This window comes from Mobula hypostoma, chromosome 21 (assembly GCF_963921235.1).
Source record: "Mobula hypostoma chromosome 21, sMobHyp1.1, whole genome shotgun sequence".
NCBI lineage: Eukaryota > Metazoa > Chordata > Chondrichthyes > Myliobatiformes > Myliobatidae > Mobula > Mobula hypostoma.
Genome location: NC_086117.1, coordinates 16,250,640 through 16,271,387, shown reverse-complemented (window position 1 = coordinate 16,271,387; position 20,748 = coordinate 16,250,640). Strand labels below are relative to the sequence as shown.

Genomic DNA, 20,748 nt, shown 5'->3' with positions numbered 1-20,748 from the left:
TAAGCAAATCAAATCATGTCCCTGGACTGAAGCAATGAACTGTAGTGCACCAAGGGAAGCATTTTGAAAAGGAGAACACAAATGGAACAGTGTGATAAAGAAGAAAGAAAGTAACAAAACCACAATCCCACATTCATCTTACAATGAACTACTGTTTCGCAACTCTCTGCATGCTTTTCATGATATAGCCAAGTATTAATATATGTATGGAACTGTTTTTTAAAACTGCAGCACAATAAGACTGCACTTTACATACATAGCAAAATTCAGCAATTGTATCCAAGCAGAGTCAATGATCCCGACCACAGAGTTTTAGATCTTACATTCCCAGTCACATACACTCCATTGCTTTTCCCCCAGACCGCACATTCTCCCGCACCACTGCAAGCACAGAGTAGTCCACATGCAATTGATCAATCTTACTGAAACCGAGCATGTTGGAGTTTAGAAGCGTGGTCCAAGCAACAGCAGACTCTTGTGATCCAGAAGAAAGCTATGCTCCTGGCATTTGCCCAATGGTCCTTGACAGTTAGCAAAACCAGGAACAGGTTTTGCCAGCTGTAAAAGCTCTCATAAAACTTTAGACTCTCATTATTTGACATGCAGAGACACTCAAAATTGGAGTAAATATCTTTCTCTGAAAATAGTCAACTTTTAAAACCTGAAAAGCAAGTGCAATCACATGAATATTGGCATGGACTTTGTCATTCATAACAAATAAATGGCACTCACTCTTACTACAATTGATCAAAACAAAATCTGTAGGCCTTTAATCTGCAATTTGTGTTAATTGGAAATAAACAGGTAACCTGGGACATGCATACACAAGCCAAGCAGTTGTGCCTCTGATCACTGCCACAAAATAGTTGATCACTTATTTTGAGACCATAGCCACCTACTCCAGACAACCTAAGCAGGGGAAAACTCCATTCCATTATTTAAGCTTTGTAAAGTGTTTTGTATACATCAAGGTGATCACCTTGAAATCTGCTGAATTCTGGGCTGTATGGGCCCAGTTTACTTAATCTCAACTTGCATGAGTAACCCTCTACTCCAGGAATAAATCTTGTAAATAGTGATTTGTGAGCAAGGACAACCAGATTCCTCTGAAAACAAACACTCAATCTCTCACATTTAAGAATACTCCTACCTTTTCTACCAAAGTGAATAACTTGTAATTATTCTCCATTACCTCTGCCGCACCCTAGTCTATTCGCATAACCTATCTATATCTCCTTAAGTATCTTCCTTCCAACCACACTGCTGCCCATTTTAAAATACTTAGCAAACCTGGATATATTCACTTGACCCCCTCATCCAAATCACTGATATAGACAGAGCAGCTGGGCCTTAGAATTGATCCTTGTGGGACTGCACGAACTGCAGACACCCAACATGAAAATTACCCAATCATTCCCAATGCTTTTTTTCCCTATTAACTGGTGCTCAACCTACATTTATAAAATTCTCCCAATTTCATATGCTCTGATTTGTTTAATAACTTTTGAAAATTCAAAATACACCTACTTGTTCACCCTCATTTATTCTCTGGTACTCAAAAAAAAGATTTTATCAAATACAATTCCTTTTTCTTAAAAAGTGTTGATTCTGCCCAATCCAATTACAATTTCTAAGTACCAATTCCTTGAAGTTCACCCATTGTTTGTAAGGTACATGAAATTGCAGCCTGATTTGCTCAATAGCAATGAAGGCAGATAGCCTCATAAATCCTATCAGAAAATCACACATCTGTTGAGACATGCAGCAGTCTTGCTCCAGAGTGCCATTTGCATTTCCATCAGTCTAACCTGGGACCTCCCTCTTTTTGTTCAACGTTTCTATCCCTGCTTCCTTGTGGGCATCACCCTCCCTCACCTGGCTCCTTTCAACCATATACCCACCTACCTGGATTTATTCTCCCTTGGTTCACCTTTCCAATTCCCTTCCCCCAGTTGGTTCCATCTCCCTACCATCGTTTCCTTATCTTAATCCACCCAACACTCAGCAGCCTCTGTGTCACCCCTTACTCTCACGTTTACTGGCCATCTTCTCTCTATCCTCTGTCCTAATATAGAATCTCAACCCAAAGTATCAACTATCCTTTTGCTTCTAAAGATGCTGCTTTATTCTTCCAGCCATTTTTGTTTTTTGACTCGAGGTTCCAGCACTTGCAGGCTTTTGCCTCCAAAATATCCTGTTAGCTTTCTAGTGAATGATAGCTCTTGCAACAACACAAAAAAAATTCATCGAATTTTTACAAAATTATCATGGAAGTAAACTATATCGTAATGACGGTGCTTTGTTGATACTGTGATACCATTACCATTTATAACTACAAACTGGATATTGTTCATCAGTTCACATACCTGAGGTACATCATAGGTGCCAACCTCATCTTGGATGCAGAAATTGACAAGCACATCGGGAAGGCTGGAACAACTCATCCCTGCCTTGCCAAATGAGTCTGGGAGAACTCCAAACTCTCAGTCACAACAAAGATGGCAGTGTAGAACACTTGCTTCACCAGTACATAGCTACAGAGCAGCGAGATTTAGACAACATACGCTCAGCAGGAGAGAAGGCTCAACACCTTCCATTTAAGGTGCCTTCTTTGCATCTTGGGCATCTCCTGGAGAGAAAGTACCCAATGCTGTTTCCCTCTTGTTGGTTTCCCTAGCATGTACACCATGCTCAGGCAGCATAGGGTGTGCTGCCTGGGCCATGTCTGGCACATGCAGGCTGGCTACATCCCAATATCACTGCATTGAATTGACGTTATTACTTACATCCTTCACATACATGAATAAAAAAAATTTGTTACATCTCCATCTAAATGTGCAATGTGCAATTTATAGTAATTTGTAATTAATAATATGTACAACAGCACAGGTAATATGACACAGGTGTACAATTGTATTAGTATGAACTAATCAGTCCGATGGCCTGGTGGAAGAAGCTGTCCCGGAGCATGCTGGTCCTGGCTTTTATGCTGCGGTACCATTTCTCGGATGGTAGCAGCTGTGGTTGGGGCGACTTGGGTCCCCAGTGATCTTTCGGGCCCTTTTTACACCCCTGTCTTTGTAAGTGTCCTGAATTACATCTACAGATGCACAAGTTCACATCTACAGATGCGCAGGGCTGTCCACACCACTTTCTGCAGAGTCCTGCGATTGAGGGAAGTACAGTTCTTATACCAGGCAGTGATGCAGGCAGTCAAGATGCTCTCATTTGTGCCCCTGTAGAAAGTTCTTGGGATTTGGGGGCCATACCAAACTTCTTCAATCGGTTGAGGTGAAAGGGGTGCTATTGTTCCTTTTTTTAAAACCACACAGCGGTATGCACAGACCACGTTCGATCCTCTGTGACGTGTACGCCGAGGAACTTCAAGCTGTTCACCCTCTCAGCCCCAGATCCACTGATGTCAATAGGGGTTAGCCTGTCTCCATTCCTCCTCCTCCTCCACAACCAGCTCCTTTGTTTCTGCGACATTGAGGGAGAGGTTGTTTTCTTGACACCACTGCGTTAGGGTGATGACTTCTTTTCTGTAGGCTGCCTCTTTATTATTTGAGATTAGGCCAATCAAAGTAGTATTGTCAGCAAATTCAATTAGCTGATAGGAGCTGTGGATGGCGACACAATCATGGATATACAGAGAGTAAAAGAGGGTGCTTAGGACACAGCCCTGAGGGGCATCTGTGTTGAGAGTCAGAGGGGCAGAGGTGAAGGAGCCCACTCTTACCACCTGTCAATGATCTGACAGGAAGTCCAGGATCCAGCTGCACACGGCAGGATGAAGGCCGAAGTCTCTGAGCTTCTTGTTGAGCCCGGAGAAAATCAAGATGTTGAATGCTGAACTGTAGTTCAAGAACAGCATTCTGACATAAGCATTATTCTTCTCCATATGTGTAAGGACGATGTGTAGAGCTGTGGCTATTGCATCATCTATCGATCGGCTGCTGAAGTAGTCCTTGACCAGCCTCTCAAAGTAGTTGTTCAGACATGATACCTTGGTCTTTTTAGATGTTTTGAAGCAGGAGGGCACTCTACACTGGGAGGAGAGATTAAAAATGTCTGTAAACACACCCGCCAGTTGTGCCGCACACACTCTGAGTACCTGCCCTGAGATGCCGTCTGGTCCCGCAGCCTTGCGACTGTCCACTCATTGAAAACACCTACGTACTTCAGCCTCAGAGATGACCAAGGTGCAGGTTGCTTCAGCAGCTCTCCTCAGGGGCTCAGTATTGATGATATCAAACCAAGAGTAAAAAAAGATTCAACTCCTCTGGGAGAAAGGCAGCAACGTTGGAAACACCACTGCGTTTAGCTTTGAAGTCTGCAAAGGCGTACAGACGTTGCCATAAGCTGTGTGTGTTGCTGGTGGAGAGTTGTGTCTGGATCTTGTCCCTGTATTGTTGTTTCGCTGCCTTGATGACTGCGCAGATCGTAGCTGCATTTCTTGAGTTTTTGTTAGTCACCGGCAACGGAAGCTCTGTGCCGCGTGGTAAGTGCTGCTCACATGGAACTGTTGATCCAGGGTTTCTGGTTTGGATAGACCCTGACCGATTTCTGGGGGAAAACATCCTCAATGCATTTCCGGATGAAACTCATGACCCCTTCAGTGAACTCTGAGACATCTTAATCATGAAGGACATTCCAGTTGAGATCATCAAAGCAATCCTGCAACATGGAGGCTGAACGGTCAGGCCAACAGTGGCCGGTTTTAACTATGGTCACCTCTTGTTTCAGCTTCTGCCTGTACCTCGCCAGCAACAAGATGGAAGAGTGATCCAACTTTCCAAATGGTGGGCGGAGGAGCGCTTTGTAAGCTTTGCAAAAGGGAGAGTAGCAGTGGTCGAGTATGTCAAGTCCCCATGTGCTCAACCTCGATGTGTTGACAGAACTTCAGAGAAACTTTAGACAGCGCTGACGATGAAGACAACCTCTGGATGTGCAGTCTCCAGGGTGCTGATGGTCTCATACAGTTCCTTGAGAGCCAGGTCAGTATCAGCCTGCGGCAGAATATACACAGCTGTGAACTCCCTAGGCAGCCAGAAAGGTCTACACAGCAGCATAGGGTACTCCAGATCCAGGGAATAAAAGGATTTGAGGGCATACACATTCCGGGGGTCGTAACAAGCATTATTGACCATGAAGCATACGCTACCTCCTTTACTCTTCCCAGAGAGGTTTTTTTGACCTGTCCACCCAGAACAGGGAGAACTCAGAGGGCTCGATGGCGTGATCCGGAATCTCTTCTGTCAGCCAAGTCTCCACAAAGCACAAAACATTACATTCCTTTGTTTCCCGCTGACAGGAGATTCTGGCTCTCAGTTTGCACAGCTTATTGTCCAAGGACTGGGCGTTAGCCAGGAGTATGATAGGGAGCAGATCAGCACGCTGTCTCAACCTCACTAGGATGCCGGCCCTTCTCCCTCACCTCCGATGCTGCTTCCGAGGTAGTGGCGCTGTAACAGATGAACCTCCCATGGAGGGCTGAAGCAGGGGCTCCCAGTGTAGAAAAGGCAGCACATAGTGGGTAAATGCCACCTTCCCGATGTTCAGAAGAGTCAGTCTATCCTTTATGATGAGCTGGCTTTAGGCAAGGAAATCAGTGGCCGCCAGCAACTGTGCTACAAGGATGTCTGCAAGTGGGACATCAACCTCGAGTCCTGGAAGGAACTTGCAGCCATCTGCTCCAGATAGAGAAGCACTTTGAAACAATGCCTTGACAAGTGAGGAAAATTTTCTGGAAGTGGCATCCCTAGCTGAGATGAGACCACTTATAGATGCAACCTTGGCAACAGGTCACCCTCACATTGGTCTTGTCAGCCACGCTCGAACTGACCAACAATGTAAACAGCCAGGACACAACATCCATGCTTGACCTCGACCAATGGAGGGCCACACTGTGATACCTATCTGTCTCAAACATACCTCAAAACTATTAATTTAAACAAATATTGTGCAAAATGACTTCTTTAAAAAACTGGGTGGAATTTGAAATGTCCTCTTAAAGGAGGAAGCTATCTTCATTAATTTATTGTCTTGTACTAATGCCTTGATTTATTTTTTCATCAAGATATTCTAAATAAAAGGTTCATTCCTCACAATGTAATTCTTTCAGGTCCTTAGCATGTATTCTCAAATTTCACATTCGTAAGGCAAACAAAATAATGCTAAAGGTGATGCTCATCAGTAATCTTAAAACAACTTTATAAACAATGAGGAGATAAAAGTGTACCCTAATTCAATTCCATTCCTGCCAAATCAAGTTCAGGTTCAGGTTTATTGTCATTTGACAGTACACTTATACAACCCAACGAAACATTTCTCTGGGCAACAGTGCACCCACAATACATACATCACACAAGCCCATACAAAAAATTCAAAATGCAAGTGAAGTACACAGCATAGCTAAACAGTAAACAGCTCGCTGTCCTAGTGACGAGACCTCAGTTGTGGCAGAGTATTCTTTCGTCTCACAGTCAGTCTTGCTGTCCTAGTTCTGATGCTCCTGTACCTCCTTCCTAATGGTAGTGGGTCAGAGATTGTGGGATGGGTGGTAGGGGTTCTCAACAATGCTTCGGGCTCTTCGTATACATTAGTCCTAGTAATTGTCACAAATTGGGGGGGGGGGTTGATTCTCTCAGCAGCTTTTGCTATCCTCTGTAGGGTTTTGTAGTTTCCATACCACATAATGATGCAGCCAGACAGTTCATGCTTAATGGTGCTCCTGTAGAAAGTCGTTAAAATGGAGTCAGGGAGCTTTACACACCTCAATCTGCTCAAAGTGTTAGATGCTTCTTGACCAATAAAGTGTTCTGGATCCAGGCTGGATCACCTATTATGTGTGCACCAAAGAACTTTGTGCTCTTCACTCTTTCCACCGCAGAGCCATTGATGTGCAATGGAGAGTGGTCAAACTACACCTTCCTAAAGTCCACAATAATCTCTTTGATCTTATCTACAGACTCAAGTTGTTGTTCTCACACCATCTGACAAGCCTTTCTAACCTCCTCTCTATCACTAGCCCAATAAAAATAAGATTATTAAAACCCAAACGATCACTAATTAAGGATACCTTCACAAAGTCATCCCAACATGCACAGTTTACTCCGAAATGGAAAATGAAATTTCCATTTGGAAAAAAGAGAAAGGAAACATTCTTTCAATTCTCCCATTTTAATACTGGTAATCTTCCCAAATTAAGGATTTTAATTATCTTTGTAGTAGTTCCTATACCGATCCCAGGAAAATTCTCACTCCCTTCATCCCAATCACTGTGTGACAGCATCTTCCTTCACCCCCACAGATCTAAATATCATAACTAAAGCTTTAGATTACAATTCCACAATGCAACATGCTGTCAACACATGGGAGTGCCCCACTGTCGATTATAGTCCAAAATTAACTGGCAGCATTCATAAAGCAAATTGCTAGGAAGACAAAGATGTTTAAAAAAAAGCAGCACTGGAACAATATTAGGCCAGTAATTTTTCCAACAAATTACATGTGTAATGCCACATCCTCCAAAAATACAACTTAATCAATCAGGAAATCACGGGAATATACTTTTTTAATAAAACAGAAAGAGAAGCATACAACATAAGTGTTGCTTAACAGCCCATTCAAAGCCCCACCCAGTTCAGCTAGTTTTTATGCCTTCCGGCTTCTTGGTCGCTTTACCATGCATGTTAGTACAATACTCTCCTAGCACAGCAATACACAGAAACAAAAGTACAAAATTATGTAATGGCACTTTTATATTGGTAAGGAAAGCAAAAACCACACAAACGCACGCAATTAAATACTCTTTCAGCAATGGATAGGACCAATTTATGTGAGTCTTATAAGCTTGCAAGTTTTTAAGGAGGAATTTACAAAAGAATTAAACAGAATCAGGAATGCAATAAAGGAATGCAATGCTTGAAGCAAAGCCAACATTTTTCATTTCTAAATCAATCCAGATGAAGGATTTTGACCCAGAATGATGCTGCCTGACCCACTGAGTTCTTCCAGTGTTTTGTGTGACTCCAGAATACAGCGTCTGCAATCTAAGTCAGAATCAGGTTTATTATCAGCAGCATGTGACGTGAAATTTGTTAACTTAGTTGCAGCAGTTCAATGCAATACATAATATAGAAGGAAAAAATAAGTAAATCTCATTCAGTATACTTTATATAGTATATGTATATTGAATAGATTAAAAAATCATGCAAAAAACAGAAATACTATATATTAGAAGAAAGTGAGATAGTGTCCAAAGATTCATTTCTCCACTGCGAAATCTCTTCACGGTATACTGACTTTGAAGTAGCTTTCCTCCTCTTTGATGGGGAACTCTGCAAAACCCTCCCTCACTGCTCCCTCTCTTTGACCACGTGCTCACCCACTCACTAATCTCTGGTCCATATGACTTCCAGGCCTCCAAGCTGAATCCAAGGTACTGATTTTCCATAAATTGCTTCTCCCTACATTTTGTCCTTCACATTCTGCAAGCTATCCTCTCTGGTGCATGGATATCTCTCTTTCCTTCTTTCAGCACTAGGCCTCGCTCTCCATGACCTGTCAATAACCTCTCCTCCACCAGATCTACACCTTCAACCATTGTTTCTTCTCCTTTCTTGTATTCAAAGAATTGGAAGCTCACCTACTAGTGCAAATGAAAAAAACATCAACTGTTCATTTCCCTCCATAAATGCTGTTTATGCTGCTGAGCTCTTCCAGCATTTTGTACTTTGCCCCAGATTCCAGCAGCTGTAACCTCATTGTCAACATTTTAATAACTTGATTGCACCAACTATTTAGTTGACAAATAAAAACTACTACATAAACAGAATCTTACATTATCTTTATAATAAAAATGCTGTCCATTTTCCTATTTAAATACCTAATTAATCTCTCCAATTTACAGTTGGAACTTGGATAAATAGTCTACTGAAGACTAGGAAATCATGGAACTGCACAGGATGTGTAGCAGTGTGCCACTTTAAACTGTTCAACCAGTTGGTGTCTCTGGATGGAAGCAAGTCAAGGGAATAATTTAAAGAATCATTCTGATCTCAAGGAAATACAAAGGTAAAATATATCAAACTACAAACAGAATTTTTCAAACCTCCAAATCTATAAAATACAAAAAGAACAAACAAAGGACTGTGAATTTAAATAAATAGAATGAAGTTATCTGGGAATTGAGGAACAGTTCACTAAGGGTGTGAGTGTAGTTCCACTGACAGATGTGGATAATGTCACCAGAGGGAGAGGCTTACAACCTTTCATCGGGCTGCAAAAAAGTTGAGCATTCAGTACTGAAAGGCAGATTTATTACAATTGACCTGGCTGGATTGTACCATTCAAATAGCCTATAAGAAAATGTGAAACATGGCTGTAACAAATGATCTGCTGGAGGAATTCAGCGGGTTGAGCAGCATCTGTGGGATGAAAGGAGCTGCTGACGTTTCAGGACAAAACACTGCATTACACAAACATGTTTACATGTTTTCATTGTGAAATACAGCTGTAACTCTGGTTTGCCATAGTTCCTGATCTTATCCTCAAAAACATGGTAAATTTTTCATACTTCCTAGATATACCAGCAGCTGATAATCAGAAAGGAGAATTTTCTGTGTCCATCTAAAAAGATCTCCCCCACTCCTTTTGCCACGTAATTGTTCAATCCTCGCTGCATTCACACTGTGAACATCTTCAACACTGTGACTTCATACAACTGCTTTCCTCTCAATAATCAAAAATTTAAGGAAAATTATTCCCAGCATCACCTCATCAACACATCTGATTTACAGTCTTCCCTCTTTTCATTTGGTGTCCTCCACACATTCAATTTCATAAAAAATGTTCACATTGGCCATATGAAATCTGTAGTTTTTACATGGTTAGCTTAATAGTCAGAGCACTATTTCACATTCCAGGCCAGTAAGTCAACAGAATCTATTTTTGGCCATGAATTTAACTCCAATTCTGCCATGGGAATTTTTAAAGCAACTGCCAAGGACAGCAAGTACATCAATAGTCCTGTTTACAAGAACAAGGGAATAACATCAACACAACCAAAGTGCAATGGGGCGATCAATCTGCAGCAAATGGATTTTGATCATTACATTTTTTTTGCTATTAGCCTATGGTCAAATAAAAACACAAAAGATCTCCTGACTATATAATGATTATGCATGCAAACACAGGGCAAAAATGGATTAGACTTTAGCTAGAAACCCAGTTCAATAGCAAGCGATAGCAAGTTATGGGATGAGAGGTACTCAGTTTTTAATATCAAAATAAAAAATATCAACTGCAGAACCACACCCTTGCGTCAATCAACACTTTCAGAAGGGGAATAAGAAATAAACAAGTACTGTAGTAATGGCAATTGTTCTATTTAGTTTTATCGTTCTATTTAGTTTTATCACAATATACATCAAATTAAGTTCATAGTTTGAAAATCCGCCCTTCCTGAAGGTTAATATTTTTCTTTTTTAATTTTTTATTTTTATTTGGATAAGGAATTCACAAGTATCATGAACTTTTTTCACATGTATAACCTTTTCCATTTTTTATATATGTATAAAACTATAATTATTTATACATTCCTAAGTACACATTAAGATGATACAAAAAGAAATTAGACACTTAAATAGATAATTATGTACAGTTGAAATTCTATTCTATTAGGCTAAGTAATGATATTAGTTGTTAAGAAAAATAGTAATAATAGTGGATTAATAGTAATTTCCATATATCTCTTCTGGACCATTTCTTTCTGGTCCAAAATGTTGTATGTAAGCCTATGTAACTACCATTGTAGGTGTTTATATCCTAACTTGTTCATGTTTGCTCCTACTCCCAAACATAATTATCCAATCCCTATGTACTTATTTACTTAATTTTATCATTTTTTTTTATCCCTTTCCCAAATCTTTTCCTTTACTTGTGTTAATTTGAAGGTTAATATTTATTCTGTTTTAGTGCACATGTATATAAAAACTAAAAACTTCTTCAGTAACTGAAAGCACAAACAATTAAAGTGTAGCAAGTTAGAGATATCACCAACCATTTCCCAAGGAATGGACCTGGATAGACTTCATTATCTTTCTCATAATCAACAGAACTAATACTTTTTGAGTGTACCTGGATTCCAGCAACACATAGAGTAAAGACAAAGCCACAGTGGTTAGAAGTGAGACATCAAATATAATTAAAGTATATGAATTTCATCCTATGAATAGAAGAAACCTCCCAACACAACCGTGTAGAATTGAAGAAACCTCCCAACACAACCTGGGGAATAGAAGACACCTCCCAACACAGCCTGGGGAATAGGTAATGTTGTTCCTTTGTTTGCGGAGGATAATAGGGACAAATCAGAAACAAAGTCTGGAGGATCTTTCATCAGGGTAGGGTAATCATTACATCTGGAAAAGCATGATGATGAGCAGGACTATATGTAGGGACAGTCACATCTTTCAAACTTAATCAAGTTTTTTCCACATGTAGGTGACAAAAGTTAAATGTTGAGGGTAGGGCAGAGGATGTTGTATAGAAGGGCTTTAGTAAAGCATTCATTAAGTTTTCTCAAGGTAGATTGAACCAAAGTATGAAGGCACATGGGATCCATGTGACTTGGTAAAATGGATTCAAAATTGGCTTGACCACAGAAGGCAGAGGGTAGTTCTGGAGGTCTCAATCTGTTAGTGTTCTACAGGGATTAGTGCTGGAGCCTCCGTTGTTTGTGAAATACATAAATGAATTGGATGGAAAATGTAGGTAGTAAGACTGCATTTGATACAAATTTCAGTGGAGTTATCCATAGCGAGGTTGTCAAAGGATACATCAGGATATATATCAGTTGGAAATATAGGCAGAGAAATGGTAGATTGCATTTATCCAAATAAGTGAGATATTGCACTTTGAGAGGGAAAATGCAACAGAAAATGAGACAATAAATGGCAGGGCACTTAAGAGCACTGATGTCCAGAGGTATCTTGGGGTACAAGTCCATAGCTCCCTGAAAATGGCAACTCAAGTCGGTAAGATAGCACTGAGTATAAAAGTCAGGAAGTGATGTTGCAGCTGTATAAAACTTTGGTTAGGTCACACGTGGAGTGCTGAGAATGGTTCGGATGGAGGAGATTACAGGAAGATAGTGGAGGCTGTGGCGAGGTAATGGAAGAGGTTTGCCTAGAATAGAGGGCATTAGCTAAAAGGAGAGGTTGGACAAATTTGGATTGTTTTCTCTGGAGTGTCAGTGGCTGAGAGAGACATGGACAGGGTAGATCGTCATAGTCCATTCCCACTCCACTCCCCCTCCCGACTGGAAATATCCAAATATATTTTGAGAGAGGTAAAGTTAAAGAAAGTTACAAAGCAAGCTGTTTTAAACAGAGTGACAGGCACCTGGACACATTGCAGGGGAGATGGTAGAAGCATGCTCAAGAGGTACTTGAACAGGCAATGAAAAGGTAGTGAATAGGGGGAATAAAGACCCTGGGCAAGCAAATGGGATTAGTTTATACTGGCATCATGGTCAACATAGACCCTATAGACCAAAAGGCCTGTTCCTGTGCTGCACTATTCTATGTTCATTTATTTGGTTGATTCTCAAATACTCTCAAGGCTTCATCTACTAAGCCAAAACATTCAAATTCCTGGCTTAGGTAAATCTCCAAAAATTAATTCAGAAAAATCAAAATTCTTATTTTAAAGCATAGGGGAATTGTTTACCCTTTAGTTTAAGAAAGTGCTGAAAATACTCAACAGGTCAGATGGCATCTATGGAAACTGAAGTCAGGATAACGCAGGTCGATGACCTGCTCACAGATGTTGCACACACGCTCTATATCTCTAGCTTTTCCAGTGTACTGATTTTAGTTATCCCATGCCCTGACCACCACTTAACCTTGACTGTCACTGTATTTGTCGAAACTTTGCTATCACATTTCCAACGTTAAACTGAATACAATGCAAAAGAAAAACAGTGCATAAAATACTACAGACATCCATGGATCATATACTGAAATTTGTGTATACAAAAAAATTTACAAACTCACAATTATATATAGGAATATGAAATAAAAACAGAACATCTAGATCAGGCAGTCTTTGTAAAAAGAGAAGAGTTAATGTTTCATGTCAGGGTTCATTCACCAGAACTCAGTTTAGTAATGATTCAGACTTTTAGACTGCAATCCATGCATTCATTTCCAATTCCAAGTAAGATCACGACAATCACCAGAACCAACAACGTAGATGGCATTTCCTCACTTTAACAAAATAAGATTAAAAGCAACTAGTTAACAAGTACTGCATAACACAGCATATTTGAGGCATGGGAAGGGAACATTTTTTTTAAAAATTGGGCACCCACAAGGCGCTACTTCAGTCATTTGGTGCAGAACAGCAAATCCAGTGAAGTGAAAACTGGCAAAAGGCCACTTAATCAGTAAAGGGAGTTACAAAGTAGTGAAAATATCCAAGTTATTTCATATTTTATCTTTTACTTGAACTGAAGATTTTCTATATACGCAATCAAAATTCTATAAAGAGTGAGAAAGAAAACAGATTAGACAATATCAAGTAGCCAATAGCAATCTGAAACCAATTCTAACCTAACAACCAATACTTTTTATAGCACAAAAGGGAAACTCCAAAATAAACATTGTATTAATTTTACCAAGGCGTGTTACTTTGTTGAAATTTGATTTCATTAACCAACATGTCATTCACACCAGTCTCTGCTGTATTAAAATAAATTCTAATCTGGGCTAGTAAGGCTGAACAGAAAAGTGGTGAGAAATTAGCACACAGATGCAATGCTAAATCACAAATTACAAATTGGGAAGTTCTCAACTCAGTAAAGTGGAAACTCGAGTTTTGGAAGGATGTGGTAATTCTGACAAAACTAAAAGGAAATGAGAAAGCTCATGAAGGCTTTGGCTACTGTGGGATAATGTTTAGTTGGAAAGTGACAGGAACAGAAACAATTGTGGCATTTAATTCAAATTACTGAAGAGGCCCAGGCACCAAAAGGAGGAAAAAAGAATAGAACTATTTACATGGCAAAACAGTAATGGGCTTTTACAGCTTTAAAGGAATGTTACCATGTCAATTGCAAAATCAAATCAGAGACTATGCTTTGTGATATTGAAGCATCTTCAAAATAATATTAGTTTTGGATTATATACCATGAGGTCGAAAAGTCTGGGTAGATACAATTCAGTCTCCATTATAAAAGGAACAAAGAGGTGCAAAGTTACTTGCTGATAGGAGAACTGCAGACCACAGATGACTATATACAGATGTTCAATGAGGAGATTAAATTTTAAATGTCCTTAACACATTTTTCCAAGATGTTATATCCTGTAGAAGTTATAGACTGTCAAGATGTAAATGAATCTCCACTGTAAAGTAATATATTAGTTTGTAAACTCTGGAAAAAACTGAACTGCTTTCTTGATTTTATCTAGAATACAGTACTTCTAGCCACAGTACCCCCTCGCATGCACATCAAAGTCAATGTATTATCAAAGTATGCATACGTCACCATATATTACCTCGAGATTCATTTTCTTGCAGACACTTACAGTAAAATAAATAACTACAATAGAATTTATGAAAAGTATACATAAACAAAGTCTGAGAAAAAAACAATGTGCAAAAGAAAGCAAATTGCGACAGAAAGTAAAATAAATAAATAATATCGAGAACATGAGGTGTAGAGTCTTTGAAAGTAAGTATATAGGTTGTGGAACCAGCTCAGAGTTGAAGAGAGTGAAGCTGTTCATGCTGGTTCAGGAGCCTGATGGTTGAAGGAAATATGAAAAAATACAATCCCCCTTGAGTTCAACCCTGAAGCTTAAAGGAAAAACAGTGAATAAGAACACAAATACAAAGCTAAGAGCTCAATTTGTGGCTCAGATTTTCTTGAAAATGGCCAGCTAGTGAATTGCCATTTCATCAATTCATCCAAAAAGTTAGTTTGAACTTTAGTTACTAAGAAAGCAAACAACCAGAATATACGTTTTGAATGAAAACAGGATTCAGGGATACGGAGCATGAACAAGATAGAGGGTGTGCTTTTAGTCGCTCCAATAAATTATATCTGAATAAGAAGAGGTAAATGTTTTTCATGGAACTGCAAACATCCATTTACCCACCACTACACTGTCAGGATCCATTTGCACATTATCTGCAGAAGCCGCACTACTCAATTTCTTCAGAATCACCGTTTTAAAGAAACACAATTTATGAGAACCTTATATATAAAAATGGAATATTGCACATCCACCAGAGGGTATATGTGTGATATACAAGGTCTCACTTATTTTTAAAGAGGGTTGTGATTGTGATAGACATAACAGTGAGTGTACAAACAAACAATGCACACTCATCTGCCTTGGAAACTCTCTGGTTCCAAGCAAATTGCAATGCACAGCTGCCTACTGCAAAGAGATTTACATTTTCTTCAAATCTATCTGAACTATTGGAAAGCTAGAAGAAACAAAAGCAATATCCTGCAAATACTCAGCACTCAACAAGAGTGAAACCAAACTAATTCTTTCCACAAGTTTGCAATAAAAGATTTAAAACAGACCAAAGCAATAATATTTTTACCCAGGTCATTGGAATCAACTGAGTGGATGGTGAAGGCAGGTATGCTCAAAGCATTAAAAAGCATTTGATTTGCACTTGAATCCCAAGGCATACAAGGCTATCGACGAAGTTGAAAAGACACTAGTTGATAATAATTGCTTATCTTACTTCCTTACATTGCAACTCAAACTATTTATGATATAAAAAAATGATATTGGACCCTTTACTTGGTTTTAGGAAATAATTGATATGGGCTCTCACACATTTCATCCCCATCTTCAATGGCATTTAGGAGATTTATACTAACATACAGTATTTTGTCTCCCACCCACCCAAAATGGCGTATTCCCGGTTATCTACATTAAAATACACTTTCTACTCATCTGCCCAATTTGCTCACCCAATTCTTTTGAAAATCTTATACCAATGTACATGACTGCTTACTAAATCTTTCACATTTTGAGGTTGAGTAAATTTCAATATATCTCATGCTCAAATCAAACACCAAGAGAAGAAATGCAAACACGAGGAAATCTGCAGATGCTGGAAATTCAAGCAACACACACAAAATGCTGGTGGAACGCAGCAGGCCAGGCAGCATCTATAGGAAGAGGTACAGTCGACATTTCGGGCCGAGACCCTTCGTCAGGACTAACTGAAAGAAGAGATAGTAAGAGATTTAAAAGTGGGAGGGGGAGATCCGAAATGATAGGAAAAGACAGGAAGGGGAGGGATGGAGCTAAGAGCTGGCAAGTTGATTGGCAAAAGGGATACAAGGCTGGAGAAGGGAGAGATCATGGGACGGGAGGCCTAGGGAGAAAGAAAGGGGGAGGGGAGCATCAGAGGAAGATATAGTGAGAGGGACAGAGGGAGAAAAAAGAGAGAAAGGGGGAAAAAATAATAACAAATAAATAAATAAAGAGATGGGGTAAGAAGGGGAGGAGGGGCATTAACAGAAGTTACAGAAGTCAATGCTCATGTGATGCTCCCCACTGATGCAGCCTGACCTGTTGAATATTTCCAGCTTTTTCTGTAAAAACTAATATCACAGTATGCTGAACATCTCACCATTTGTTCAAAAAGGCAAATTTTAATTCTTAATCTCACCGCCTCACTAAAATCAGAGAGGAACATTCCACTGATCCGTACTCTGAATCTAGCCTTCCTACTCTATAATCATTTGGAACAGCTTCTTCCTGTCTCCTGTCTGCCATCAGATTTTTGAATGGACAATGAACTAACCCATGAAGAGTGCTGTGCTTCACTATTTTTACTCTCTTTTCACACTACTATATTCAGATATAATTACTATCGATAGTTTTCTTACGTATTGCAACACAACAAATTTCACGACACATCCGTGATAATAAACCTGATTCTGACTCAAGAACAGCTGTTTCACAGGATATGTTCAAAAATACAGTAGCCAAACTCCAAAGTAATTTAAGCTCATGACTGACAAAACATTTCCCCCAATAGGCAAATTACTTCCATAAAAAGAGAACCCAGATAGCTTATGACACAGAAGGCAGCCACTTACCCATTCATGACCTTGTCAGCTACGCAACCTGATTCATGTTGCAGCACTAGAAGAATTGGTGCTAAGCAGGTCTCAATCCTCAAGTACATATCAAAATAGTTTTCAAAATGTGTATCAGATTTTCTACTGCCCTTTCAAAACAACAAGTTCCCGAACTACACCAACTGGGGCTGGGCTGGGGAGGGGAAATCTTTCCAATTATTCCACCCATTACATTAAATCAATTTTGGATTTGGATCTTCCCCTCCCCCGCTCAAATCTCTTATTAGCTCTTCCTTCAGTTAGTCCTGACGAAGGGTCTTGGCCCAAAACGTCGACTGTACCTCTTCCTAGAGATGCTGCCTGGCCTGCTGCGTTCACCAGTAACTTTGATGTGCGTTACATTAAATAAATACACATTTGTGTTTTGATCCCTCTGCTATATGTCCTTACCATTGATTCAACCTGGGCCCCTCATAATCTTACACACCTTAATTGAGTTTTCACCTACTCCTGACAAAATCAACTTTATTCAAAACACTTTCAAACTACAAATTTCCAGTCCTAGCAACAACCTCATGATATTACCTTTGCATTCCTGATTACACTAGATTAACCCATCTGCTGCCACTGTTATCATTTTCACCTTTTCCCTACCAAAGGCGACAGAAAAAAGTTTTCTGTTGACATATTGGTACAACCAATAAGATACAAATTACTAAGTAAAGACAGTCTCTGTGCTAAATGTTCTGTTCTGCATCATTTCCTGTTCTGCATCATTATCTCAACCAAACGAAAAATTCAATTGAATCTTGTCACATGGAAAGTTGAATCACTGCGGTATACGTGGTGCTGTATAAACAGCACAGGGCATCGATGCCCGAACATGCAGAGTACAGTATCATAAACTCCTAAAATGAAAAGCTTGAATCCAGCTTCCCATAAATCAGTGACATCTGCAAGAGGCCAGAGGGAGGAACAGGGTGAGCATTCGCTCCTTGCTCTTGTTCTGTAACATCACACTCTCATTCACATTTCTTTCTCATAAAAGCAATCTCCAACGCCTGTTACCGATGATCGGCCCACTGGACCAGTCAGACAGGGGGCGTGTATAATCAAAAAAAAAAGTCCAGATGACAGAGATACAAAGCTTAAACACCGGCTCTCCCTTGCAGTCTGTTTAAAATGATCAGCACGTCCCCGTTAGTTACCAGCCGACTTTCTCAGTAATAATTATTCTTTACTGGTCTACTCCCTGAGCATCCAGGAAGGAAAAAAGCATTGTGACACAAATCCGCGAATGGCAGGAATACAGTCTGCCGCAATTTTAATTATTACAGATATAAAGTAAATAAATAGATGATGCGCCAGAGCAGTTACACTGGAAACCGAAGCCTGCCTGCCGCGGCCTACTGATCATTAAAAGCCTCGAACTATCCAGCGGGACGGGGCAGCCCGGGCTTCCGCTCCAAGCTCTTTGACCTTCACAGCTGCCCCTCCCTGGCCCTCGGGGGACGTTTTCCGCTTACCTTGTTTCTCCAGCTTGCCGGACATTTCCCGACTCCAGCCCGCGGCTCTCCTGAGGGGCAGAAACAGCGCTCATTCGATCCCCATGATGTCCCCGCTCGGCCGCTATGTCTCCGCCTGTCCGTCCGAGCTGAGGTGGCTCCCGATCTCCCTCCCTTCACCCCTCCCCGCTCCGATCCTCTCCTCCCTCACCCTCCCTCCTCGCACACTCGCTTTCTCAAGCCCAGCCCAGAGACTCCCAGCAACGGGAGGACGGCGCCGCCAGCGAAGGACTTTTAAAAAGAAAAGCCTGTGAGGAGGATGAGCCCACCCCTGTCCAGCCGCCAAAGCGCGCCCACCGGCCCAAAACACCGCCGCCTGGCGGTAGGAGGCTGGAATTGTCCGGCTTTCTCTGCGTCGTCAGTGCGCCCCCTCGAGGTCAATTCTGCTTTAAAAATAACCAGATTCTGAGATTTCCAACCTTGTTTATTGTAGATTTCCAACATTTTCTGTTTTTATTGTAGATTTCCAACTATTTTGGTGTTTTCTAGAAATTCCACTTTAAAAAGTTCTGATTTCTTCTTCAGTATAGCTTCCAATTGTCTTTTTTATCTGTTCAGTGGCCAGTTTATCACTTCCTTCCAATCTGTCCATCTTCATGATGTGCTGCATCGGGAAGGTTAACAGAATCATCAAGATTACACACGACCCTGGCCATTCCTTTTTCTCAATTATTTCCTTCTATCAGAAGATACAGGGTTTTGAAAGCATAGAGGATAGGCACAAAAATAGTGTCTTCCCTCCAGTTATCAGACTGCTGAAACAGTCGTCTTTTTTTCACATTCCCTTCCTGGCGATGCTGCCACTTTCTCAAACACTTAATTCTACCTCCTCCGGTATTATCACTTTAGTATTTCTTTTTACAGTACTTCAGTTTACACCATTATACTTTGCACAATTCCATTGTCTTGCGCGTATTGTGGTAGTTATTACCATTTATAGTTTACTCTGTGTGCTTCACGTCACCAAGGAATTTCATTGTCATATACTGGTTACTACGGTAATGAACTAATCGGAATCTGCTTCCCAGTTTTATCAGGTATCTAATAAAACTCCAGTACACTTAAATCTCCCCAAACTTTCATTCCGTCATATAAATCTTCCTTTTCATAAAAAACTTGCATGCCCTTACTAATATGTGTTATATATTTTAACACAAATTTTCTAATAACTTGGAGGTTTTGGGAAGGTCCTTGCAGTCAAGTGATCTCTCTCTCCCTCAATGCTGTTGACGGATGGTGCTGGACCAAGGTTTTATTGACACGGATTGTAGATTTGGACTCTAATTCAGATTTGTGGTGTGTTCAAGTTCTAGTACTAGTTAGAAACATAGAAACATTGAGAACCAACAGCATAATATAGGCCCTTTGGCCCACAATGCTGTGCTGAACATGTACTTACTTTAGAAATTACCTATACCCCTCTATTTTTCAAAGCTCCATGCACCTATCCATGAGTCTCTTAAAAGACCCTATCGTATCTGCCTCCACCACCGTCACTGGCAGCCCATTCCACACACTCACCACTCTCTGCATAAAAAACTTACCCCTGACATCTCCTCTGTACCTACTTCTAAGCATCTTAAAACTGTGCCCTCTCATGTTAGCCTTCTCAGCTCTGGGAAAAAGCCTCTGACTATTCACATAATCAATGCCTCTCATCATTTTATACACCCCCATCCGGTCATCTCTCATCCTCGGTCGCTCCAAGGAGAAAAAGCCAAGTTCACTCAACCTATTCTCATAAGGTATGCTCCCCAATCCAGGCAACATCCTTGTAAATCTCCTCTGCACACTTCCTATAGTTTCCACATCCTTCCTGTAGCGAGACGACCAGAACTGAGCACAGAACTCCAAATGGGGTCTGACCAGGATCCTATATAGCTGTAACATTACCTCTCGGCTCTTAAACTCAATCCCATGGTTGATGAAGGCCAATACACCGTATGTCTTCTTAACCACACATTCAACCTGCGCAGCAGCTTTGAGTATCCTATGGACTCAGACCCCAAGATCCTTCTGATCCTCCACACTACCAAGAGTCTTACCATTGATGCTATA

General features: G+C 40.4%; 1 protein-coding gene across 13 annotated transcripts in view; it reads right to left on the bottom strand.

Annotated features, from left to right (window-relative positions):
* Positions 1-18,795, bottom strand: part of rapgef1a (Rap guanine nucleotide exchange factor (GEF) 1a) — a 185,163-nt gene extending 166,368 nt beyond the window's left edge. For all 13 annotated transcript variants that reach the window (XM_063073490.1, XM_063073491.1, XM_063073492.1 and 10 more), the window contains exon 1: positions 18,652-18,795. In XM_063073490.1, the coding sequence (XP_062929560.1) occupies positions 18,652-18,676 (25 nt within the window). In that variant the 5' untranslated portion in view covers positions 18,677-18,795. The remainder of the gene's footprint in view (positions 1-18,651) is intronic.
* Positions 18,796-20,748: the final 1,953 nt, after the last annotated feature.